We start from the raw sequence: 26425 nt of genomic DNA, 5'->3' as shown, positions 1-26425 counted from the left end.
TTTGAATTTAAACTCATAAAATGCATACTGGAAAGGAATCATCTGTTCTTTTTTATTATCGAGTGATAACTCTTGCATAACTTAGATAAATAATAAAGACTGGACATCATGTTGCTATTAGTCAAATCTAAAAAGAGCTGCCCTGTTTGACAGTGGTTTTCCTTTCTTTCTGTCCTTATTAATAGTGATGTTCTTATCTAACAAAGATGTGGCAATGGTAGTAGTTTTCTCCAGCTGTGATGACCTAAGGTTGTAGACTGTGTAAGATTTATAAAAAGAATCAGCATCTTCTATTCAATAAACTAGTATAACTAGGTAGAGCAATATAGCTAAGATGTCAAGAACACAAGTTACTTCTAAAAATGGCACCTGAAGCACCTAGTGCTAATCTGTAACTTATGAAATCTGTATAGCCTGGGTATTAATGATTTCTCTGTAGCTACAGTGTGCTGTTGTGCTTTGTTTTGGTTTGTTTTTTTTCCTACCAGTATCATTGCTGTGGAGCTCCTAACAATAAGACTGTGCAATGTTTCCATTGTTAGAGCTGCTTGGAAAACATTTTTAAGGGCCACTGAAGTGACATGTAATTTAAGGTCCTTCAAGTGGTTTATAGCCCTTAGAAAAGCATGGATTCCAAGTTGAAAACAGCTTTCCTGGAGCGAAAGGAGCAATGGTTATTAAAGTTATAGAGAAGAGTGACTAATGTAGGCAAAAATCCTAGCATAACGCCTGGTTAATGGTGGAGAGATTTAAATCTTGTGTTTTACAGATATGGAGCATCCTACAAAGTTAAATTATGCTGTATCAAAAGCGAGGGTCAAGAAGTAGTATGAATACCCATCTTTAACCTGTGCTAAGAGCTGCTGTGGAGGAAGAGGCATGCTCTGATAGAGGTGCTTGTGTTCCAGTTCTAGCATTATTACAGGAAACAAAATGTTAAGTAGGAAGAGGTCAACTTGTTTTTTATGTCTTACACTACTAAGGCAGATCAGGAATTGGCATTAGGCTTGGAATCCCAGGATGCTGCTTTTCAAGGTTAAGGAGTAGTTTATTGCTTCTTGAATAGAAGATTTCAATGAGAGGCTAATCTGAACAATGTCCATAAGGTCAAAAAAGTGTGTTTTTTATTGGGGTACATTAACAAAAATTAATTGTATTTAACCACTAAAATATTTACTGTTTTATTGAATAAAATTGTACGTTTCACATGTAAATTAGACCAATATTAAATCATTTTTAATTCAGTGTTTTCATCAAGAGTAATTTATTTTGATTGAAAGTTTTAATATGACTCTCAGTTTAAATTCACTCAAACACGTTTTTTAATAACGTTAAGATTGTGACAATTTATCCTTAGCAAAGTCATATCATAGACTACATTTCTTTTGGTTACTAAAGTTACAATAAAAACCTAAATGAATTTTAGAAATATCAATAACTGTAATTGCCACCAAAACACTACATCTCTTAAAAATTTCATAGCTACAGTTATTGTGGCTGTTAAGCTGCAGCTGTCCACATTGACGTTTTTATGCTGACACCCCCAGGTAATCTTCATTATGGGAAATGCCATGAGAAAATAAAGTGTAGTGAATTAAGAAACATATTAAGAATGCTGAAGAAATGCTGTCATTTGCTTACATTTATGTCTTGTTTCACATCAGTTATACTTTTGAATGCAAATAAATGAGTGAGATTATGGTATATTTTACCCCTGAGATAGGCAAGGGAAAGTCCTTTAGGACTACTTCAGTATTCTGAACATCTAGTCTTGTGCTTGGTGCTGTATAAAGTCCTACACTCTCGAAAGCTGAAAATGAGTTTCTTTAACATTAAAACTTTTCAAGGATGGGACTTGAAGAGATTGGTCTGTGTCAAGGGGAAAATACGATGATGATGTTAAAGCATAGTAATTAGCTAATTATGGGACTGCTAGAGGAACTGACTGTTTCCAAAGAGGAGCTGGTGCATCTGTGGTAAACAGGGCAAGCAGGAGAACAGCTGCTCTGCTTTTCTTCTGAAGGCAACTTGTGTCAGTCGGCCTGGTCACTCACAGCCAGGCATGGTCAGCGGAAAGTGGAAAGGCCAGAATTAAACACACTCTTTTAGTGCTATCTTTGCTCTTGCATGGCTCTTGCCTTTCTCTTGTTACCATTACTGGAGCAGTGCTGCTGTGCAGACATGGGGAAAAAATCTTCTGGCTACTGTAGCAAGGAATACCAGGGCTGTGGGGAGGTAAAGTAAATCAGTGACAGACTGTCAGGTGCTAAATGCTAAGTTGAGGATTCAGTGCAAGGTGATGTTATCATTATCTCCCACTGTCCTTCATAGTGACTATTCCCAGCTGAACCCAGAGGCCTGGATTAGGTCATCAGTCTCTGGGGTAGTGCTGAAGGTCTCAGAGACTTGATCCCCCTCAACAGCTGTGGTTTCAGTGTATTTTTTTGTCATACTCAGCAGTAACTGCCCTAGTCGAGAGCTGCTTCACACAGGCACTGGTAGGAGTCTGGAGCGGTCACCCACCTGGTGGAGCAGCCAGGTCACGGCAGAGCTGCTTTCTTTGAAGGCTGTTCAGTGAAACTGCACCTATTTTTAGCTTTTCATACCTAGAATCAGAAAATAGAAGTAAGCTTCACTTCAATGCAGATTAAAGGCATAGGAAATAAGCCTTTTCTGGCTTCTCAGCAAGAAAGTAACTGCATAATCTTCTTGTTTTACTTTGTCAAGGTTTTGGAGCTGTGGAAGCTGCAGCTCATCCAGTCTTTTGGCGTGCTAACATAAATTCTCTTTTGCATGTATTAAAATAGGAAGTGCAAATACAATCAAATAATTTTTTCTCATTATCTGTAGATAATATGTTACACTTTTGACATCACTAATACATTATCTGCATGAAGTAATAGCTTGGAAACAAAAAGTTTTAATAGCTATCTTAGGGTCACTATTCCCATAGCAGCTGCCAGTATGTGTATGCCTGCTGCTTCAGGGAAAGAATTAAATCTCAGGTTGTGGGAGATAAGTTCCATGTCTGTATTTTCTTGGCTTTTTTGTATAGTTTGTGAAGTAGAGTTTTTTGAGTAGCACTTCCTTCAATTGCTGTGAAGGGCTGGGAGGCAAGGCTAGTAAAGCTGCTTCTCACCATGTTTCCCGAGCGTCAGCCAAGCAGCTGAGTTGCTGGATGTAGTGGATATCAGCACACAAAACAGATGATAACAAAAACAGTCAAACCAATAATAAAGTTAACTAAAAAATAAGTGATGCTTTTTCTCAAGTTAGATCAGTTTTCATACATGAGCTGTCTTTGCAGCATCTCAATCAGTCAATCTCTCATTGTATCAGTTATAAATTTAAAAAGGATTAAATATTACCTTTCCTGGAAAACGTTTTCTTAGAGCATCCTAACTGCTCTTTAAAATGACAAATCTGAGGCACAAATGAAGATATATTTTGGCTCACTTGCTGAGTACACCTTTCATTCTAAGCTCAAGTGTGTAATCATCTACATCAGTCTTAATTTACTTGTAGAGACTTGTACTAACTGCATTTATTTCATCTGTTAGGATGTGCCAATTAAATCCATGCATACAGACCATAAAAAGTTAGATCAGAAAAGTAATGCTGAATGCTTCAGTTTAGCAAATTAGAATAATCTGTAAGGGATTCTTAGCTGTCTAAAACAGAAAACATATTGTGCTTCAAAAAGGCAAACTATATTAAACGCTCAGCTTGGTTCCTGACTGTATTTTAAAAAGAAAAAAAAATTGTGCTCATTACTGTTTTGGATGCAGAATTTCTTTCTTGGGTATTGCAATAAGTGGGAAATGGGCTTAGTATCTGAATACAATCTCATATTAAGAAAGATTTAATTGTATGATATATGGCTTTCATTCTGCATTTGTAGGATAAAATTGTACTTATTAGTGACCATGGACAGCAGAAAAGTAGATTTCTCAAAGGTCATGCTTCTCTTTTGGTAGAGCCTGTGCTTGCCAATCATTTAGGCACAGTAATGAAATTTAACTCAGACTTATATGCATTTTTTTAATTCTTTGCTTAATATGGTACCCTGTCATTAAGTCAAATTATGAGTTAGTGCTGTTTCTCTCTTGAAAGTTTGACTTACAGAGAAGAGGTCGACTGACCACCTGGCCAGTTTGGTCTCGCAGTGTTTTTCTTCCCTTTGCTTCAGCTATTGGGAATGTTTTCACTTTTCTATTGAAAATGATGAAGTCTTAATACAGTATCTTGCATCAAGTTCACAGCTTTTCAAAAACTGAATGGCAGCTTCAAGCTCTGCATGTTGTTACAGTGGTATCAACAAATTACTGCTTTTTCTTTCAGTTGAGTGGGGAAAACCAAAGAGCTGCAGACCTTGGGGAGATACAATAGCAGAGCTTCAATTCTAAAGCCGATGCAATTATACGTATAGAATAATAAATACAAAGTATATCAGAATTTTTCCTTATGATAACTGGGTTCTGGATATATTAGTTCAAATTCTAGATATATTGATTTTCTAGGTATCTCATGATTTCAAGAGTGATGTACATTGATCAAACTAATTGCAGAAACTGTTGGTTAAATTCCTTAGAGTTATGAGTTTCTGTTAATCTGCAGGAAGTTTTCTCTTGGTTGTTTCTGAATCGCTTTTTCCAACGTACGCTAGAGGGCAATCTGCTTCTTCCCAGGGGAGGCTGAAGCTCAAATACTCGCTGCAACATTCATGTTGGGAGACTGGATTAGGGGCTTCTGTACAAAACACTGCCTTGCTTGTCAATTGTGTTTTATTTGAATTTGATTTCTAAAGTGATCTACCTGTCACTTTAGAAGTTTTGTAAGTTGGAATTGTATTGATTTTAATGAGATAAGTAGGTGTTTTCTGTTGATTTTTGTTTTACCTTTCAAGTCTTCTCATAACTCGGTGAGATAACATAACCAAGTTCTGATGTGTGTTAGTTCCAGTAGTGACACAATCTGAAGCAGCGACTGTCAGCATTTGTAAGTTTGAATCATTTATCTTTCCCTGGAACTCAAAACAATAACTGACAATTCATACCTGATAACACAACATTGTGGTACTGAACAAAAATAAATGCATTTTTATGCTGTGCCTCCAGTATCACCTGCCTTTTTGGTCTTTTTTTTTTTTTTTTTAGTCTGAGAGCATTATTGTTATTTTCCTAATTCAACCATTTAGTAGATTGCTATTCTGAAGTAGAGATTTTCTTACCTAAGTCAGGCTATGTAGAAGTATCTGTGGGAATTATTTTTGTATACACTTTTTGTATTATTTTGTTTGGTTGGATCTTTTTGCTACTTAACAGGGTATGTGATTTCATGTAATAAGAACAATCTGAGATATGACAAACAAATAATAACAACATTTGTTTTTCATCAGAAAATTGAAGGCTGGCCCTCTTGTTTTTTTTTGTTTTGTTTTTTGTTTTTTTTTTTCCTACGTATATGCTGATTTTCCATTGTGATTTTTGCTTCTGAAGACATAAGAACTTGAGGTCAAGATACATTGCTGTGAAGTGCTCCCTCTGAACCTGTCTGGTATTCTGCTTTTTTGTTAGTTTTTCAGTGGTTTTTTTTTTTTTTTTTTTTTGGTTTTGCAGTTATTGTAACTCACACGTATTTGGAAATTATTGTCTTTATTTTCTCTTAATAAAACAGTACCACAGTTCCATGTTTGTGACTGCTTCCATAAAGGCAAGCCGTTTCTCACTATATTGGTGAAAAGCTGATCTGGAAAGCTACCACAGCTAGCTTCGTTGCACAAGAAAGAGTATATGATTGTTTGTGTGTTGAGTGTTGAGAAGCCCTTAAGTGAAGTATCTGAAAATATCAGGCTGGGGGGTGTCATTGTGCCACCAGTGTCTGCTGTAAACATCGGTGAGCCAAGGTGTGTGGGTCAAGTCTTAAAGACTTAGAGCAATGCATGGGTTGTTCTTCTGAGTTGTTTTGCCAGGTCTGAAGGTCAATATCTTGTGAGACAGCACCAGTTTTGTGAGCAGTTGTTTGAGAAATTTTAACAGTGACTTCTGTCTCCTTTATTTTGCCTAGTTAGGTTAGGATATAAATCAAGGTCATGAAAGTACTTAAATTCTACATCTAATGATATTTGTACATTTTTTTGAACAACTTTGTTGCTTTTTTCCTGACATGGATAAAATGAGACCAATAGCTTTAAAAGCACTCACTTATCCCATAAGCATAAAATGCATCATCTTAGCAGGACAGGAAATAAAATGCATTTTGCCTGTCAGTGTAGTTTCTTCTTTCAAATGTGAAAATTATATATATCTTTTCTCTCCCTAAATGTATTTTTTTTCTTCATGCATATATTTTATGGAAAAATTGAGTTAAGTAATTTTAAATAGAGAGTGAATTTATCACATTTTTTAAAACAGATCATAAATCCATTTTCCCAGAAGATGGATTTTTCTTTTAGTTCGTTTACCCTGCCGTATTTCTGCTGTTGCAGCTCTCCAGCCAATGGTAAGAGCCCAAGCCATCAGGAAGCTGTTTGTATAATGGGTGAATGGGAGAGGTAAACTGTTACCAGGATGGAAGTACAACTGTTCACTCAGCTGCAATGTTTGTTCAGAAACTGCAAGTGGACTGGAAAACTAGTACATCCCATTAAGCCTCCTTTGTCTAGTTACTTCTGCAGAACTTCTGGAGTGTGCTTTCTCGTTAAGCAAATACTGGATAGACGAGTTTTCCAGCATCTCACTTAAGAGGCTCCTTGTTAGCTTAATACCATAGATTTCAGTGCTAAGAGACTTGTATTTGATTTTTTTTGCCTCAATCTTCCACTTGCTTCTTTTCATACTATCACTGCTATTTATAGTTCTTTGGAACCTGAACAATTTCAATGCCTATATTTTATGTCTCAGATGCTTTTAGACTGCCAGGGCTCATTCTTCAGCCCCATTCAGGCCAGCACCTTTAATAATGAGTATGGAAAAAGTGTTCAAATAATGATGTCTACAATGGCTTCAATTGCAGTACATGCTTCATTTGAAAGTGTTTTGTCTGGCTTGGGGAGGACAGGACCGACCACTGGGAAGAGTATTTTGGTAGGAATAAAATTCACTGATAGATATATCTAAGGTATCTGCAAGGAGGCATGCAGTCATTTCATCCTTACAGATGCAGCAATCCTCTTATTAGATGAAATATGTCTGCTTTTGTGCTGCATGATGAGCAATGGCATGAGGGTGTTCTTAATCTGTTCTGCAACTTTACCACTTTCTGTAGGGATTTTATCAGGCTGTACACTGTGATTGGTGTGGCTGCAGTGAATGCGGTTTCAGCAGTGAATAACAGCAAAACCCAAGTTGTCTGTAAAGTGCTTTTGGTAGTTCAATACTTATTTGTTCAGGTTCTGCAGTCGTTTTCTTCAAGGCAGTAACTGTACAGTTTCCTGTTACAAGTAAGTGGTTTTGTTTGGGTCACTAAAGCAAACACAAGTCCATAATTGTTTTGGATGTTGAAGATCCTCTGGTGCCTTTTTGAGAGGGGACACAGGACAAGAACATAATTCTGGATGTAGTCTATGCAGAGTCCAAATACAGCACTTGGGCTGTATGCCATGAGTCACCATAATTTCAATATGTCAAACGTTAACTCTCCTAACAGCTTAGGGTCTGTAGAGCACATCAGTTCAAAGACAGTGATGTTTCCAACCGAGTCTTCTGTAATGTTTGTATGCTACTGAACATTTCTCTAGGTGAAAGATATTTAGATATTTGTTTAAATTAGGAAAAATATCTTTATAATGCTTACTCTTTATTTCTTTGTTGTTTTGTTTTTGTTTTGTCCTTTTTAAATGAATGTTTGGGAACTTAACATTGCCAGTTTCTTTTAATAGTGTTAACTGTTAATTAGCATTGCTGTCTATAGATAATCATGCTTAGCTGCACAATTACAAAAGCTTATGACTGTTCAGAAGTGCATGCACATTATGTCAAATATTTTGAGCACTTAGATGAATAATTTTCTCTTCCAGTGGATTACTACTTAAATTCATCACATCTGAGAAAATGTATTTATTCTTTACTACTTGATGAATAATTCAATGTAGTATTCATATAGAATCTTTTCCATGCAATAACTGAATGCTGACTCCTTGTGTCACTTATAGGAAGTGGCAAAGAGAACGTTTGAAGGACAAAGAACGTCCTGTGGCTGAAGAACTTTCTGATGAAAGCGACACTGAATTTGAAGAGGGTTTCAAAGTTCCAGGATTTCTCTTCAAAAAGCTTTTTAAGTATGTATTCTATACTTCATTTTAACATTAGGCTGTTGTGTGCTGTTAATAATGATGTTAGTAGTGACAAGTTGTGGTGATTTCTAGATGCCTTGTCCTACAACTTTGGGTACAGTTATTTCTGTTAAAAAAAACAAAACAAAACAACAAAAAAAAACTTTATAAGTCCTACTTGACCAAACCTCAAACAAAGTTGGCTATTGTAAACACAAAATGCTGCTTTATGAAAATGCAATTAATAAGTATTGTAAATGCATATTAGCTAAACTAAGGGTTGGGAAGCTCTCCTGGTCTCCTTTTGTAAGTGTTTCCTTTTACTGTTATGTGCTTTCTTTTAGTTCAGGTGTAGTGATGTAAAAATGACTTGACTTGACTTTGAAGATATGATGTTGGCAGTTGGTAATAAATGAAAACAAGGAATCTTAAGTGTTTCTGTGATTGAGTTGAGAGTGACTGAAGTTTTCTTCCAGCAAAAAATACAGCCAACTTTTTCTTTCAGTAGTTTTATAAAGTCATATTATAAGATCTTCAAGATGTTACTTGGAAAAACGTTCAGATATGGAGAATGCATTCTTAATTCCTTTAGTATTAATGATAGATTGCAGATTTGGGCAAGACTGCTTTCCATTCCAGTTTTTTGAGAGTTTTGAGTTTTGTTGTGTCCAGTAACACTTCCAAGTAACTCATCTTAATCTCAAAAAACTATTTATAAAAGGCAATTTAAACAAGTTAGCTGCTATTTCATCTGTAAGTTTTCTCTAACTTCCATGCTTGAATTCTTTTTTGTTGGCAACATTTCACTCAAGGAAAACCATCTCCTCTTTCAAAAGCTAACTCTAAAATCTTGTAATTAATCTAGCAGAAAGCTATTGTTTCTTACAGGCTTACATAGTAACCCTTGCAACAGGGCCACTTAGTCTTAACCTCAAAGAAATGATTATTGTTGTCCTGCAATTCTTCAGAAGGAAAGCACTAGCTCTGAAATGGAAATGAATTAATGACTTAGTTGCCAGGACCATACGCAGCCAATATGTGGTCTCCGGTTGTTTATGCGACGGTACTGCAGGAGTAATCATCCTGAGAACGGATGTGTGGTCTGAGCAACCCAAAGGGAATCGAAATAAGGCAGACAATTAGAAATTAATCTTAGAGATATCAGCCTCACTAATGAAGGGTATCCCTGCAAGCATGAGTCAGTTGGCAAGACTTCTTAAGTGGTTAGAAAGATCAATTGAGTTGAATGATTTGTCTGACTTGTAACTTAAATGCTGAAACCTCCAGTGTAGGAAGGCCCATAGTCAATAGTCATTAAACTTTGAGTTCTGAACAAGTTCAGTAGAAAACATGGAAGTATATTGATCCAAGGAGGTGTATCGCACTATTTTGTAAGTGATCTTTCTGCATATGTGAATTGAATTCCACAGAGAAGTTAGCTCACAGTAGAAATATTAGACCCTTAAGCTGGTTGTCTGCTTTTGGCTTTTTGTTTTTTTGTTTTTTCCTGGTGGGTTGGTTGCTTTTCATTTTTTATTTCCTTGCTTTTATTTCTTGTAAATCTGTTCAAGTGGAAAGTCTGGTTTCTTCTCTATATACTTCTGTCTGCTTTTAGGAATACTCAGCAACATTTGCTTAGTTAGTACTACTGGTGCTGCCCTGGACTATAAAACTGTGGTAAGCAAGATTGACTTAAAAGCATCTGCACTTAACCTGAGAAAATTCTGTGTAAGGAGGAAACCAGGTTTCTTCCTTACATACTTGGAGTGCATGGTTTCCTAACAACTGCAGTGCTATTGCATCTCAGTAAGATAGCAGCTATACTCTGCTGGATACTGTTACAAATTTTTGAGGGATGCATTGTAGTGTATTTACTTAATGTGAATTCCAATGCAGATGTAACTATTTCAAAGACTGGGCAACATTTTGTTTTACTTGTACAGTATTTTTAAATTAAAAACAGAACACAGAAATTGGCTCATTGAAAGTATAAGAATGAAGAGAATTGATTTTTCTCTCCATGTAATCATGAAGAAATTATTTGGGAGAAACTTGTAAGAAAAAAAAAAAATTAAGCTTTTCAATGGTTGCAATTGCAATATTGTAAGTTTGGTTGTTTCTACAAAGCGTTGGTGTGTAGCAAAGCACCTTAATTTTCCATACAAGCTGATGTTAATGTTTTTCTATATATACTTTCAAAGTCATTTAAAGTAATGTGCTGTCCATAAAAATATGTATTTTGGGAAATGCTTGTAGCAGAAATAAGTTGCAAGCATGCTTTGTGTGTAATCATTTCCATTCTTCTTTTGTGTAGAGGGAGATGTGTGGGTCTTTAAAAAGGCTAAGACATACATGTCTGTAAGATCATATTTGGCTCTAGAAGTATGTGTGAAGTGAGTTGAAATGCTATTACACTTTGCCTTTTCTAAAGGCTGACAATATAGAATTCTAGAGCCATACAGATGGATCCTGTCTATACAGGGCTTTAGAAACAAATTTAGATGTCATTACTTAAAAACATGTTCCTGATTTTCTTTGACACATTCTAAGGTACTCAATTCTGGACTGGCATACAGCATTCTTGTGTAGAGAAGCATGTGGGACTTGAAGTCATTTATCTAGCTTCATGATTGTGCCTTAGTGCTGTATCCAGAAAATCTATGCAGTTCAAATTCCATTTTTAAATAGACACTTGAAATCTTGTGTAGAACATTTTTCCTGCATAGAGAATAGAAAAACACCAAAGATGAATAGTACTACATTTTCCTTAATAATAAGTAACATGCAGAACTTTGAAGTATAAAAGGATTATTTAAAAAAAAAAAAAAAAGGCTTTATTGTTGTTCAGGCATCTCTAAAAGTTTACCTTAATGCTCCAGATTAACTTAGGAAGGGAGTAGCACTTTGTGATCCAAAATTACTGGGAATTTCATCTCACTGCATGAAGATGCATGATTATTGCTGTTTTCTTTCCATTATTTGAGGGGAAAAAAATCTTTTTGTATTTTTTTCATTGTAGCTCAAAGGTTTTCCTCATAAATTAAATCTGTTAATGTGCCTACTTATACCTGTTACAATCAGTAGTTACTATTAATACATAATATTTTGTTTACCTGAATGTGTTTGATGAAAGCACCTGCATCTTCTCCATTTTCATATATCCATGAAGCAGAATTTCTCCAAAACTTTGTTTATTAAATGTGTTCTTGTTATGTAGATAGAGAGAGAGGGAGAAATATGCTTATAAGTGCAGATTTTTAGCACTGTTTGTAATCCAAAGAAATGTTACAAAAAATGGTATCAAGGAATTGTCTTCTTAAGATGCATTCTGGAAATTAGTCTGAAGTAGCTTCTGACTTTTCTTTTCTCCAACTCTTCAATATTTCCAAAAGGAGGTATTCTGACCTTCATAAAACATTGTAATAATGTCTTCATTTGTTTAGAGCTACTCCTGGAAACTATTTTGTAGTTGTTTAATTTAGATTCCTGTGTTTTTGAGGTCAATTCATTGCTAATAAAAGGGCTTTTTACAGACTTCTTGGTATAATGCATTTGAGATACCAGCAGATAGTATGATGTCTGAACCATTAGATGTGTTCTTTGATCCCTTTTCTATAACTACTCAGACCATTTGACTGTTTCCTTTCAGTATTAATCTAAATCCATACAGATCACAACAAAAATTGATTTTTGATAGGACTTAGCAGACACAAGTGTTGTTAATTGTCAGTAGTCCTAAACATTCTTCTCTGTAAGAGAAAAACACAGTCTTGAAATGTGCATTTGAGAATATCCCTGAGTGAACAATCCCAATTTTACAAAAAAAAAAAAAAAAAAAAGCCTGTTTTGTTCTTTGCTGTGCTTGGCATGCCAGCAATGTGTGCCACCAAGAGAATAGTACCAGTAGCCTTGATCTTCTATGTTACAAGACACAGAAATGCTGAAAAATGTTTTTTTTCTGAATTATTGAAATATGCCGGTGTTTTGCTTTTTTTCTTGTTTTCAGTTTAAACTCTCTTTTCCAAAATGTTTTATTCCTGATGCTGTCATTATTTTATATCATTGTAAAAAAAAAAAAAAAAAAAAATGTTTTAAAATGATTCTAAATTCAGCAGCTCATACCCACCTTTTTAGCTTGCTGTTGTAGATGTTGTTTTCTAATCAACTTTTTTTAATTGGGATATATTTTAGTTGTTGCTCATGCAATTTCCAGTGAGTGACTGGGAATAGAAACTATAGTGATGTTTTCACATAACAACACTGTGCTGCATCTCATTCACTGGAATCGTTTCTATTGTTTTGCCTTCCAACACAGTTTCCCTTGTTGTCTTTCTTCTTCATTGAAAGAGATTAAATTTTACTAAATGAATTTATGTGAAAAGAAAGCATATTGTGACAGATGTGATCAGTTTTCAGAGTGAATGTAAAGTCTGCACCACTTAAAAGTCAAACTTTTCCTTCTCCTTAAAGTATACCTTCCAATAATGTAATCGATTAGACCCCTGCATGTCTTCTGACACTTTGTTGGAGTAGCTTTCCAAGTTATTTTTAACACTTAAAATATACATGAAATAAAATACCCTCTAATTACCATGACTATCAGTTTAATTAGAAATGTTTTAGTATTGCATAAAAAATGAAAGTCGCATGTAATGTTTGAGTGTATCAAAAATGTATGACCTAGTAAATAGAGCACTCATGTAAAACACACATCCAGCATGTTACTGTAACTGGTGTAAGAACCCTGCCAAATGATTAATTCATGAGTACTTTCTGTTACGATCTTTATTATCAAACATTTGCCATCTTCTTTTTCCTTGTTTTTAGGTACCAGCAGACAGGTGTTAGGTGGCTCTGGGAATTGCACTGCCAGCAGGCAGGAGGGATTCTGGGAGATGAGATGGGATTGGGCAAGACCATCCAGATAATTGCCTTCTTGGCAGGTCTGAGCTACAGCAAGATCAGGACTCGTGGTTCAAATTACAGGCAAGTGCTCCTCTGCAGACTGTCAGTCTGTAGAGCTCAATTAATATTTCATCAGATGTATTGCTGGTGGAGGAGGGTCCCGTGAATTATTAATGACATTTCAATTACAATATTCCTTTAATTCTTTTAGTGGGGGACATCAAAGGAAAAATTTTACGAGACAATGGAGCTGTAGGGCAGGAAAAATTAAACATGTAACACTTTTAATGAATTCCAGGCATTGATGCTTCATTTTGCAGATGAGCCACACTAGATATTTTGGGTCAATACAGTGTCTAAGGTTAGCTTTCACAAATGGATTGTTTACAAACTCAATTACATTAATATCAATAGTTTACACAATATGGAATTTTAAATTAGATGTAATACCTTTAGTTCCATTTATTAAATTTTACATTAAAATATTTGTTCTGGCAAGACACCAGGTAAATGCTTTACAGGAAGTCACAAGTTGATTTGTGATGGAAGTTAAAGTTCCTGATCAGCAGGGAATTACCTATGCCAAAAAAAAAGTAGTACTAATAAAAACTGTAACTTACACAGAGGAATTTCCATCTTTGTTACTGTTTAAAACTGTAGTAGAGTAACTGGCTGTTCTTGCAAGAGCTTTCATGCTCCTTCTTTATTACTGAGCAATACTTTGAAATTCGGTCGTTAAATTGCTGGAAAGGTACTTGTTGGTGTTCTTAGATTTACAAATGCATGCATGAATGATACTTGAGTTTTCTAGTTCTGGTGACCTATTTATCTGATGTAAATTATGATATGCAATTAAGCAAATATTGCAGCAGTATACTGAACAAACAAAAACAAACTTTATAGTGATCCATTTAAATTAAGTACAGCATGTACATGACTTGTAAAATAATGCATTAAAAGGAAAACATGGAAGACTTATATTCTTTAGTTGATTCCTGATATAGCCTTTATATAAAAAACTGCTCTGCTGTACTGCATCATTCAAGCCAATTGATTTACTTGGGTATGACTGCTTCTTCTAAGGTTGCTTCTCTACAGATTACTTTGTGCTGGTATATTTGCTGGTATGTATTTGACCTTGTTGGAGGACCAGTGAGTTCATAGAAATGTTTCAGGACAGTTCTCTTAATGTTGCTACACAGTTACAGCTTAAGAGCTAAGATACTTCAATGAGACTACAATGAAACTTTGAAGATGCCAAAATATAAACACTGAAGTTGCAACATTCTTTCTGTATGTACCATCATGTATTCTGGTTTTTTGTTTTGGTTTGAGTTTTTTTGTTTGTTTTGGGTTGTTTTTTTTTTTTTTTGCTTTGGTTTCTGGTGCATTTAATTAACAAATCCTCCACAATAGTAACTCCACGGGGGAAAAATGAGCTTTTTTTTTTTTTTGGTGAAATTTCTTAGTTGTCTGTGTGTTGTAAGGCAGAGAGTCAAGTATTTTCTGCAGCACTACTCAGAATGAGGAATGCACTAACTCTGGCTGGCTAGCCCCTACTTGAAAGCCATGTTGTTTAGTAAGCAGAAGACCTCAGGGTCGGTCTGATTGAGAAGCAGGCATTGTTAAGAATGGGCATAGTTCTGTTGTCAGCCTGTCTGAGTGATTTCCATCTCACCTCTTATCTCATTGCCTTGAGTTACAGAGGGAGCCCATGTACTGCAATGCCGGATTCATACAGCAGCTTTTCCCATAGTATTTATCAGCCTCAGCTCTCATTCTGTAAAATGGATATAACTGTATGTTCCTTACTGTGCAGAATTGTGAAGGTTGTTGTGTTTGGAAGTGCTTGAGAATGAAAACAATAGGCTATTCTTGAACATTCAAAATATACAGCTTTATTTTTTGCGACATTTTCTGAAGAAATATTCTTCAAAATAAGTTAGTAGAAATTATATTTTGTAAACTGATCTGATTCTGGGATTTACAGAGGGGAAAGATCTTTTGTTATGTAAGTTGAGGTAAAAGAAGCAAATGAACTCTCACACCAATGGTCTGTTCATAAATATCTGTATGCTTTGAGTAACCATCTTTCGCCTGTATTTGGATTGAAACTTGATGAAGAGCTTGTGGGTTCATGAGTTTGTTGCCTTTTTTCTAAGTACATTATTTTTGTAGCTTTTCAGTGTACCGGGTTATTTTAATAAGACATACAATATAGAGTATTTATTTCATGCTAAAGATTTTGGTTTGGTTTTGTTTGTTGGTTAGGTACCAGGGATTGGGTCCAACAGTGATTGTTTGTCCAGCTACTGTGATGCATCAGTGGGTAAAAGAATTCCACACATGGTGGCCTCCATTTAGGGTTGCCATTCTCCATGAAACTGGTTCTTACACCAACAAAAAGGTAATTATTGATATTCATTTTGTAATTCTAGAAACCTGTCTCTTTTCTGCATTAGCGAAAAAAGAAGTGTCTGTGTCCCATGTCCCTGAATGTTTCAGTGCACTTGTACTCTTTGATTCTTTTTAAAGATTACTAAGTTTACTGTCTTGTATAAATTTGTTAGGTAACCAGACAAAAAGAGGATAACTGGAAGTACATTTATATTATATCATGGAATAGAACTGCCTAAACAAAGTAAACATTATAACAGGCTTCCCCTTCAGAATGCTTTGCTTTTGCTGAAGTCAATAGTGACCTGGCTAAACTGCTTTCAAACCAGACTGCATGTACTCTGAGCTTGCTATGGAGGCCCTGCAATGTTAGACATAACACAGCTTATTATGGAATCAAAGTGCATCATGGTTTTAATGTTAGCATGTCATTTTTCTTTAAGTCTAACCATTTAGAGTAGCCAACACAGTGTAATATCTAACCTACTTTTACAGTGATGCTCATGTAATTGTAACTAACTTGTGATTTGGTCTGAGAAGATTTGAAGCCTTTCTGCTGAAGGTGGGCATATCTGAGGTTTAATCACTGGGAGTGCTTCTCTGTAAGAATGGAAAAGACATATTAATTTCTCTTCATTTGACCAATCTGTCAGTTCGTATCACCTGGTTTCTCTTAATGATGATGGTACTTTATTGGTTTTCTTCAAGCAGTGTCTTTTCTGTCTTTTGATTTTATTGGCCAATGTTTTAATATGCATGTTCTTATTCCATTTCTTCAGATGAAATCTCAGACAAACCAGACTTGTCAATCCCTGATACCTCGCTTGAACAAAAAAGGGAAAAGTTTAATTTTTGTTTTCTCCTGACTGATTTTAGGTACTAAAAGGATTTGCAGGATTCAGCAAAGTATTTTCAAATTTCTCTTTAAATATTTATTGAATTTCTTGTAATAACATTAAAATGATGATATGGTGCTTAATTGCACTTGATTAAACGTATTGTGAGGTAATCGATGCTATTTTACAGTACATGGCAAAAAAGAAACAGTACACTCTAATGTGCTAATAGCTTCCTGTTGTTCAATTAACTTGTTATGTCTTCAATCCCTAAAAATCTGTTGCTCTCAGTAACATGTTTGCATGTCTTCTTAAATTAAATCGTGTGTGTTTATTTTGGGGTATTTGTTAACTAATGAACTTGACAAACTGGATCAACTTTTTTCCATCTGCAAGCATAGTCAAGATTTCAGGATTTTACTTCCCCTTGTTGTCTCACAAATGCTTTGTCAAGAACTTACAGAATCTTGATGCACTATGATCACTTTAGGTAGGTTCAGTACTCTTAATTTTGTCCTTCATCTTTTGATAACTGCAACAGAATGCCTTAAAAAGTGTCATTGTTATCTCACGCACATTTATTCCTTGTTAATTCCTTAAAAATATATTTATATATTATATATATATATATAATATATATATAACAATATATATTGTTAATTCCTTAAAAAGACCAAGCTTCTGACTCAAATTTTAAAGAATAGAATCTAGAATCATCTAGGTTGGAAAAGACTTCAGGATCTTTGAGTTCAACCATCACCCTGACCTTTTGAGTCCCATCACTAAATCATTCCCTTAGTACCACATTTCTTAAATACTTCTGAGGATGGGGATTCCACCATTTCCCTAGGCAGCCTGTAGCAATGCTTAACTACACTCTCCATGTAGAAGTTCTTCCTAATATTCAATCTAAACCTCTCCTGATGCAACTCGGGACTCATTCCTCATGTTCTGTCACTTGCCACCTTAGAGAGGAGTTGATGCCCTCTTCACTGCAAATACTTTCCCATCCTAGTTGTCTTTATACCTGGAAGAGAGTTTACTGCTAATTTTTCATCAGAAATCTCACTTGCACACTGAAAGTTAGATCACATACAGTGCAGGTCAGGTGATTTACTCCCACCTGCAATTTCTTTTCAGCGTGTACTCTTTCCATGAATATGTTGGTGCTGATCTAATCTCATGATAATTCTCTCTTCTGATTACCTGTGGCCTTACAGGAGACTGCTTTGCATGCATCAACTTCTTAGTACTCAGAGGCCATTCAGCCCTTATGCTCTTGCTAACAAATGAAATAGACTGTGTAAGATCACAAATGTGTTAGTTAATATTAATTTTTGTGGCCAAATTGGAAGACAGTGCGCATGTGTGGTCTCAATAATGCACAGACATGCTTGGAATTAAATTGACAGTTCCAAGATTGGCCTATTGTTCTGATAGTGAACTGTGATTTATTACCAAGTGTATGAAATTTGTGCTGGACAGTTAGGTGACAATTAGCTTTCAAGCAGACAGGATCATGGAACTGAAAGTTGCTCTTTGTTTTCGGAGTAAGAAAGGTTACTACAGCCTCTGGGCTAACAAAAGGACTGATGGAAGAAGGCTGTTGTCTCCTGAATTAACTGGACATCAGACAATGAATATCTTAATGGATTTTTGTGAAGTGCTTTACCTTGTAGTAATAGGGCATTGGGTTGCTTATGATTAAATATAATATTGCAACTTATTCTGTGCAGGCCTGTGGAAGAGGAACAAATGATTTCAGAAAAATGAAGATATATTGATCTTAAAGTTAATGAATGAGAATCACGCAGGAAAAGAGTTTAGTAATGACAGGTGTACCATAAGGCAATGCAGTATTTTGTGGCTGAGAGAGCTAACAGCTGTCATCAGCCTTCGGCTATCCTCAAGGGAAAGCAAACTGGTAACTGGTACTTTAGATGATGGAAGGTAGACGCAACAAGAAGTTGGATAGGTTTCCAGGACTTCAGATCTAGTCTGAGGCCATCTGGACGAAATGTAACACTTGATTTTATTCCCTCTCCATTTGTGATAACAGAAGATCGTTTGGTTCTTCTGTGATGATTAATGTGAGTAAATTGGGCATCGTGGGAAGAATCAGATTGAAATAGTAGTCCTTCTCCATAAAGTCAGTTTTCAGTTTCAGTGTGGTACAGCAATTGTGGCTGTGTCCTTTGGTGCTGTTTTATGCTATTAACCTCCTGCAGTAGCTTACACTCAAACCTGATGTAGCATAAACTGACTTGAAAATACCAAGAGCTCTGACACCCTAATAATGAGAGAAAATAAAATAGTATACCCAGTATAGCATATCAAAAATACTTATTTATAGTTAAGAACAAGGGACATGGGAAAGCCTTCTGTACAGAGAACATGTTTTTTTTTTGTTTGTTTGTTTTTCAAAACCTGATAATCTGAGAGGAATGATGTACTTCAATTATCTTGATTTAACATCTCAAATGTGAGAGGAGGCTGTATTCTTGAGGTTAAGGCTGAATTTTTAATTTCTCAATATTTAGCACAAATATCATTGATGTTATTTCTTGGTAATGTGATCCAGTCTGTCAAGCCTTACCTACATATTCATTTATTCTAGTCAAACTTTGGGGAAAACGTAGCCCTCAAAAGCAATCATCCCTTCATGATGCTTGCACCTGTGGAACCACCTACTTTGCACACTGTAGATTTGTCTTCTACCCTCACACTAGATTACAAAGATTAAAGTTCTTGGTATAACTGATTATAAAACCTTAATTTTAGCTGTAGATTCTGTTTCTGGGCTAGGGATTCAACTCAGATAAACTTTGTATCATGCCACAACAAATAACATTCCTCTTAAATATGTAGTAAGTGCTCTAGCTCATTTTATTGCAACATTTACATTATTAAACATTGTAATGTGTTCTGTTGAAGCCTCTTCATGGTGCCATTTAGATTGTTTGGTTGGGGGTAGGGAAATATTAGAGGTTTTATAGGCTGAATTTATGGATCTCTGGGCTTAATGGTTGGTTATGAGATAGTGAAAAGACTGCTGAACAGTGCACTTTTGATTGATAAGTGATATAGTTGTCCAAGTGACTAGGTATTATCTTGGTGAGTTCATGTGTGCCTTAAAGGTATGACAAAGTTTAGAGAATTTCATTTCTATCACTAGTCTAATTCTTTGAGTCTGGTGCTACACACATTTCTGTTTAAAAATATTAACATTATAATACATAATAATATGGAAGAGTTCATGTTCTCTTAAGTATTTTTTAAAAAGACTATTTTAACAGCTAAAAAGATAAACTGATTTCTGTATCTGCATCATTCAAAACAATTGTGGTTTTGTAGCTTCAGAAGACAACTCATAGCTACTGAAAGGTCATCAGCAGGGTGAAAAAGCTTTCTTCAAGGTTTGTCCATAGAATGCATCACTGAAACATTTTAGCCTTAAGCAATGGTATTTGCTGAAAATCTTCAAGTCTTTGTACAGTACGTGCATCCCAGAGAAGATGAGTCAATGATCAACACAATCGATGGCATCACCATCTTAGGTGGAAATACTGTCCTTGACTTGTAAAAGCCTGAAATGCTATGCTGAACAAAACTATAATACCAGCCTTATTCCATCTATTTGATTGTTCTTGTATTCATTAGCACGTTTTTAAGTACCAGACTTCAGAATTTCTAAGCTAGAGCACAACTGTCTTATCTTTTGGCATTAGCAGGATTTGTCTCTGAGCTGAACTTAATCTTGTGATTTTTTTTTTTTCAATTTAACTAACAGATTATGAGCTGAAATATTTCATTGAAATGGATTCCCCCCAAAAAAATAATAAAAATAATGCCAACATGTCTGAGTCTAGCCAAACATGAACTGTGAATTAAAGAATACATGATAAAATAGCATAAATTCTGAAGTGCCACAGCTTCAAAATGGCATGTCCAGTGTTAAATCCATTACCATGTTTTAAAAGGTTCTAAATTATTCCAAGGCAACCTCCTAGAAAGTCCCCAGTACAGGAAAACAACAGTTAATAGGTGTTGTAGTATGAGCTGTTAAAATTGTGGTGTATTTCTTCGTTGTCAGCAGAAATCCTTGTTTATTAAAAATTTAGCTTGAAGGAAACTTTAATTAATTACAGGTTCAGTAAATCCTGACTAGGATTCTGCTGTGGTGTGTTTACAGTCAATGGCCTTCATGTGCCTGTGTTTCACTTCTGTTCTCCGTGCTACCTGACAGCGTGATTTATGGCTGTTGCTTTCTGCTAGTCCACTGCTTGCCCTCTAGGAGGGATTGGTCTCTTGAGCCTCCATAATAACAGCAGCACTTTCACAAAACATCTTTTAATGACAACAGTGTAGCATTCTGTAAGTCAGGCTAATTGCAGACATACCCTATTAATTGCAAAAACTACGAGAGGTTACATATTTTACAAGCTTTTAATTTGAAATCGCCCGAGATGATTTGTCTGAAGTGTTTGGGTAGAGATGTGTGCGATATTCGATGGTAGGCCACTGCTGAGGCTATAGGACACCACTGCAGACTGTGGGCAGTGCACCAGGTAGAATTTAGCTTTGGATGTTCCCACCTGCCTAGCATTCCTACTGTGTATGTAATATATGTTGTTATAAAGATTGCATATTTTCTTGACAGTCGTGATGTCAACATTCTTTAATGCTGCAAGTTGTCTCAGGAGGTAATAATCAGAAAGTAGAAATTCTTGAACAGTTAATTGCAGAAGAGGTTTTTTTAATCTGGGTTATATCTCTGAGAATGAAGTTATTGTAGGAAATTTTACAAAACCATGGAAACACCTGAGTCCGTGAAGATTTTTTCCTTATTAAGGCACTTCAAAAAGTGTTCTTAACGTTTTAGAATGTATAGATATGTTAGGGATCTTATTATTTTCCTCTTTTGTCTTCACTTTAACTAAATTCTGTGGTGGTTCTACCTTAAATACATGTATATTTAAATTACATTCACTGTTTGTTTAATACAGAATTGCCTGAAGTTCATCATGTTCTGTTTTTACCCATCTGCTAATATGGCATACATGAAATCAGTGAAATTCCCTTTCATTTTCCCACTGTAGGCACAGCGTCAGGGATATATATGTGCAGCTTTTGGAAAACTACCAAGTAGCTGCTTAGTGTTCCCTAACACTGAATTCCTATGTAAAAAGGCATGAAGGTCATGAAGCTCTTAATACAGAATGAGCTTCAGTTTCCACAAAATTTGAGTTAACTTGGACTTCCTCTGCCTGAAGACAGGGATTACTTCTGCAACTTGACTATTGAGAGTAATTTAAAATAAAAGTTTAGAATTGATGGTTACCATGTATATGTCTTTCACATGGGCTGGATTGATGTTTTTTTTTTTCAGCGTTTGTGGCAGCAACTAAAGACCAAGTCCTTTTTTCCTACTTGTTGTATAAACACAATATAGCAGAGAAAAGATAATAGTCAGGATAGTCTCCTGAGGGGATGAAAAAAAAATAAAATAAAATTGGTTTTGTTTTCCCTTTCCTACATGAGCTTCAACAAACTAATTTATATCCTGATACGCAAAGATATTTAAGCACTTAACTCCAGTTGGTTTCTGTAGCAGCTTAACACCTTGAAGGATTTACCTAAATCCATGCAAATAAATAAATAACATTGTGTTCTTTTCCTTCCTGTATAGTGAAATCACTTTTCAACTAGATTTATACATGCAAGATAAATGCAGGAAAAATTAGATTCTTGAGTACTGTGGTTGCTGTGAATGTATTCAGTGAAGAAGGTGATAAAGACAGGTCCTGCCCTAGATTACAGCTAATTTAATTTACAGCTAAAAAGGCTAGTAAAAAACTGGGAAAAGAGTATAGCTTACTAGAGAAGTATGCAATTTGGTGGTTAATAAAAAAATAAGTCAAAAATACCTGAAAATCCTATTAATGAGAAAGTTATGACAAAATTAAGGATTTAACAAATATTTTGTTGTTGTTCTCATTTTTCACTTTTTTATTTTCTTCTAAGGTTCTGTTATATCTTGGATGCAGTACACGAAGGTAGATTTGTAAAGTGCATATAGGAGAATTCGAAGAATCTAATTACTTGGATGAAATTTCATGTTTGAGTTACAGGTATTGCCTTTGGGGGAAAAAAACTGGATCCTTCTTATCAGGCTTCAGGTCCAGTTCTGTTCTATCACAGTTCCCAAGTGCTTCAATTTTTTATAGATAAGTCACGTCATCAAAGACGTTTCTACACTGATTTTCTTTGTGAAGAAGATTGTTCTGCTCTTTCAGAACTTTTTGTGTGTACCTTTTGCATGTACTTCAGCAAGTCTGAATTTTCAGTCTCATTGTGTTACTGACGCCTTCCCCTTTTTGTTTTTAGGTGAAACTAATTCGAGAAATTGCTTCATGCCATGGAATTTTAATTACGTCTTATTCATACATTCGACTGATGCAAGATAACATCCACAGCTATGACTGGCATTATGTGATTTTGGATGAGGGTCACAAAATCCGAAATCCAAATGCTGCAGTCACACTTGCATGCAAGCAGGTACTTTATCAAAAACAAATGGAAGATTATTTTTTGAAGTGTGGGAGTTGCCTTCCAAAATCTAATAGCCTGTATTATACCAACAACCATTAATAAGGAGTAAAAGCATAAATAGCAGCAGTATGGATTTGACTGTTCAATTTAGTTAATATTTTAAATGAGTTTGCGTCAGTATTTATAGAAGTAAGACAGAGAAAATCATCAAACTTGAATTGTGGAGGAGTTTACCATTAGGAACAACTGTCAGTTGTTGATCTTTATTTTCTGCTAAGAGTTTACAGATGATAGCTCGCAGCATGTTGGTTCTTTCAGGAGTGTGAGTCCACATATTATTTTAAAATGAGAATTCATCAGTGGTGAAATTGAAAATCCTCTTGAGACAGGATCATGTTACTCTATGACAATGGCTTAATTTTGTTTTTCTTTTTATTAATAGTTCCGTACACCTCATCGCATCATCTTGTCTGGTTCCCCTATGCAAAATAACTTGAAGGAGCTCTGGTCCCTCTTTGACTTTGTATTCCCAGGGAAATTGGGAACACTACCTGTGTTCATGGAGCAATTTTCTGTTCCAATAACCATGGGAGGATACTCCAATGCCTCTCCTGTGCAGGTAAATGCATTGAAAATTGCACTAGAAACTGTTCTGTTGTTTCAAGACTTGATTTTTTTTTAAGTGTACTTCTTGCTGCACATTGTAGGCACAAACGATAGAATCGTACATCTATGTTTTACTTCTGTGTATGTGGAATAAAAAAACAGCTTAACAAAATGAGACCATTTTTTCTATATAGGGATAAAAAATAAATACAAATGTCTCTTGTCAAGAAAGTTGGAATCATTGTAAGTATTGTCTGAAATGAAGTAGAGATGTGCAAGTGTGGGGGAAAAGACAAATCTTAATGTATTTAAATAGAACTTTCCCATTTGATTTCAAGCTTCAGCAGATTATTTCAGATGCTTTGGAGGAATGCTTCAGTCAAAACTGAAAGCTATTTTCATTTTACAAAACTGAAATAGGTTTCAGAAATCCTGAGAGTATATAAACTATTTAATTTGAAAGCAGAAATTGTTTGGAATGTTATCTTCTGGGTAAATACTCTTATTAATACTTGTAGTTGTGGTTCTCTGATATCTTAAGCACATTTCAAGTTAGCTAATAGTTAAACGTTCAGTAATCTGTAAAATAAAAGTTTCAAATTTAAATATTTGCTTTTAAATATTATTCAAATTATTATTATTTTACACGTACACGTTTTTAAAGTTTTATTTTCTTTTTGAGCTTAAGTGCTTCCCTTGTCCAAAGCTTAGTAATTTACTTAATTGGACAGCCAATTTGTTTTTTTTTACACATCAATAATTTATTGTATTCTTTATTTTGCTTTAAGAAAAATGAAGGTATTTTTAGCCATTATGTACAGTTAATACCCATCTCACACATCCATTACCCATTATAGAACCATATGTTCCATTTGAGGCTGGAGTGACCTTTAGTTTCTGTGATCATGGGGATTTTCTTGTACCGATTTTTTTTTTTTTAATAGTCTCAAGTGGACACTAATCTTCACTTATTGTCTAGTAACCGCTGTTGCTTCAGGCCTCTTTTTTTTTTTCTTGATCTTCAGTATGTGTGTTAGCAGTTATTCATGCAGATTTGGTTCTATGCAAGTTTAAATTCAGATTGTTTTTTTGCAAGAAATCTCACTTCTGATCTCTGAAATTCCACCGAGTTTGTCAAGATAAATCAGTGGTATCTCAGGAAAGTTATTTATGCGGTGTTTATTGCAGATAGTGTGAATTTTATTGCAGTTCATGTTGTGTTAAGTAGGTAACTGTAGGATCACATCAATCATAAACCATCTCATAAATGAGGAATTTCCTGTTACTAGTTTTCAATTTTGGGTATTGCTAGAATATTAAGAATCAAAATACAATTTTTGACTTTTCTTCCTTTTTCAGGTAAAAACTGCATACAAATGTGCATGTGTGCTACGGGACGCCATAAATCCTTACCTGCTGCGAAGAATGAAGGCTGATGTTAAAATGAGCCTTTCACTTCCTGATAAAAATGAACAGGTTTGCTTGTTGTTACTATTGGATCTGTGCCCTCTTCCTCTCCAAAGTTCAGCCTTTCTGTGCTGATAGCAGCTGAAAGGCCGTTTTAACTATGGATGAGACAGAGCATTTAAGTTGCTTCTTCTTTTCCTCTGTTTTCTGAGCATTAAATGGTCTTAATCTTACAGAGTTTAGACATGTACACTCTTATCTAAAAACAAAGGGTATTTGAAGTGTGATCAGACTTGTTTAATACAGTCCTCATAGGTCACAGGTGCACCACAAGTATTTTAGAATGGTGCATCTCTTGGACATTTAGCATTGTTTCCTGCTGTAAAAGGGTTAACTTGCACTGTGAACATTAGAGAAATACATAACTGCAGTTCCTCATGTTGCAAGTTAGCTGGACCTGTAAATCGTAGTAAGTTTCCAAAGCTCTAGCCTTTTCTCTAGAACTTACTGTTTACACTGCAAAGAGGTGGGATGTTTTTTAGGAAATGTTTTGACTCAAAGCTGAGGAGGTAGTAAGGTTTATTTGAATAAATGAAATTCCTGCAAATGCTTATTACAATTAGACTCTCCTGCCTGTCGGGTCTCAGAGCATTGGGCTTTCTTATCTTTTCCAAACTCTTTTCCTTTCTGTCTCTTCCCTCTAAAAGAGAAGCAGTCATGCCAGTAATTCTTTCTAAGAAATAAAAAATTAATAGAGCAAACTGAGTTTCTGCTGTGCAGTCCGATGGCTTTTTTAAATCAAATTTTAATTTCTATTTACTTAAGAACTTGGACTACTTACTCTAAATGATGTAGTCATAAGTAGATAAACAAATTTTATTTTTATTATTATCAGTTGGGTCACTATATAAGTTTGACTTCCATCATAATGTTGAGAGCCTTTCAGGTTGTGAGGAAGTGATTTTATTCCATTTTAGCTCATGAGATCATCTGAAGAATCATTAGCCTTAGAATGTGAGCATATAATGACAGTACAAGTTTGTGTTCTAACATGTTGTTTTCCCATGAGGTACTGACAATTTACAAGTTGTAAGGAACAAAACAAACACATGGTGGAAAGTGTTTCTTATAAAAGTACTTTTGAGAAAATGCTAATACTGCATGGTTAGCTCAAAAAAGCTAGACAGTGTCAGCACTTCCAAAACTAAAGCAATATGAGAGGAAAAGGTAAAAACTGTGTAAGGGCACACAAAAATGATGAAACTCATCTCAACGTTTATGTTCATTCTGTAAAAATTCTCACAAAGTTTAATTTAATAAATCTCTGTATAGAGATTGTTATAATTCAGTATGTTAGACATGTCTGTGAAGCATCATTGCAGCAAATTCCATATTGGAAAACTTGAAAATTTGTAAAGTGTTTACAAGTTGGACTTGAGCTGTTTGCTTG

The 26425-nt window shown here is 35.2% G+C and overlaps 1 protein-coding gene across 3 annotated transcripts in view; it reads left to right on the top strand.

Moving 5' to 3' along the window:
• Positions 1–26425, top strand: part of ERCC6 (ERCC excision repair 6, chromatin remodeling factor) — a 47252-nt gene that overhangs the window by 10401 nt on the left and 10426 nt on the right. For all 3 annotated transcript variants that reach the window (XM_085229090.1, XM_085229091.1, XM_085229092.1), the window contains 6 exons: positions 8153–8278; positions 13100–13258; positions 15449–15584; positions 22798–22968; positions 23405–23581; positions 24928–25044. In XM_085229090.1, coding sequence (XP_085085216.1) covers positions 8153–8278; positions 13100–13258; positions 15449–15584; positions 22798–22968; positions 23405–23581; positions 24928–25044 — 886 coding nt within the window. The remainder of the gene's footprint in view (positions 1–8152; positions 8279–13099; positions 13259–15448; positions 15585–22797; positions 22969–23404; positions 23582–24927; positions 25045–26425) is intronic.

Source organism: Meleagris gallopavo, chromosome 8 (genome assembly GCF_905368555.1).
Source record: "Meleagris gallopavo chromosome 8, MGAL_WU_HG_1.1, whole genome shotgun sequence".
NCBI lineage: Eukaryota > Metazoa > Chordata > Aves > Galliformes > Phasianidae > Meleagris > Meleagris gallopavo.
Note: the sequence above shows the minus strand (reverse complement) of the source record. Positions and strands in the feature narration are given on the sequence as shown.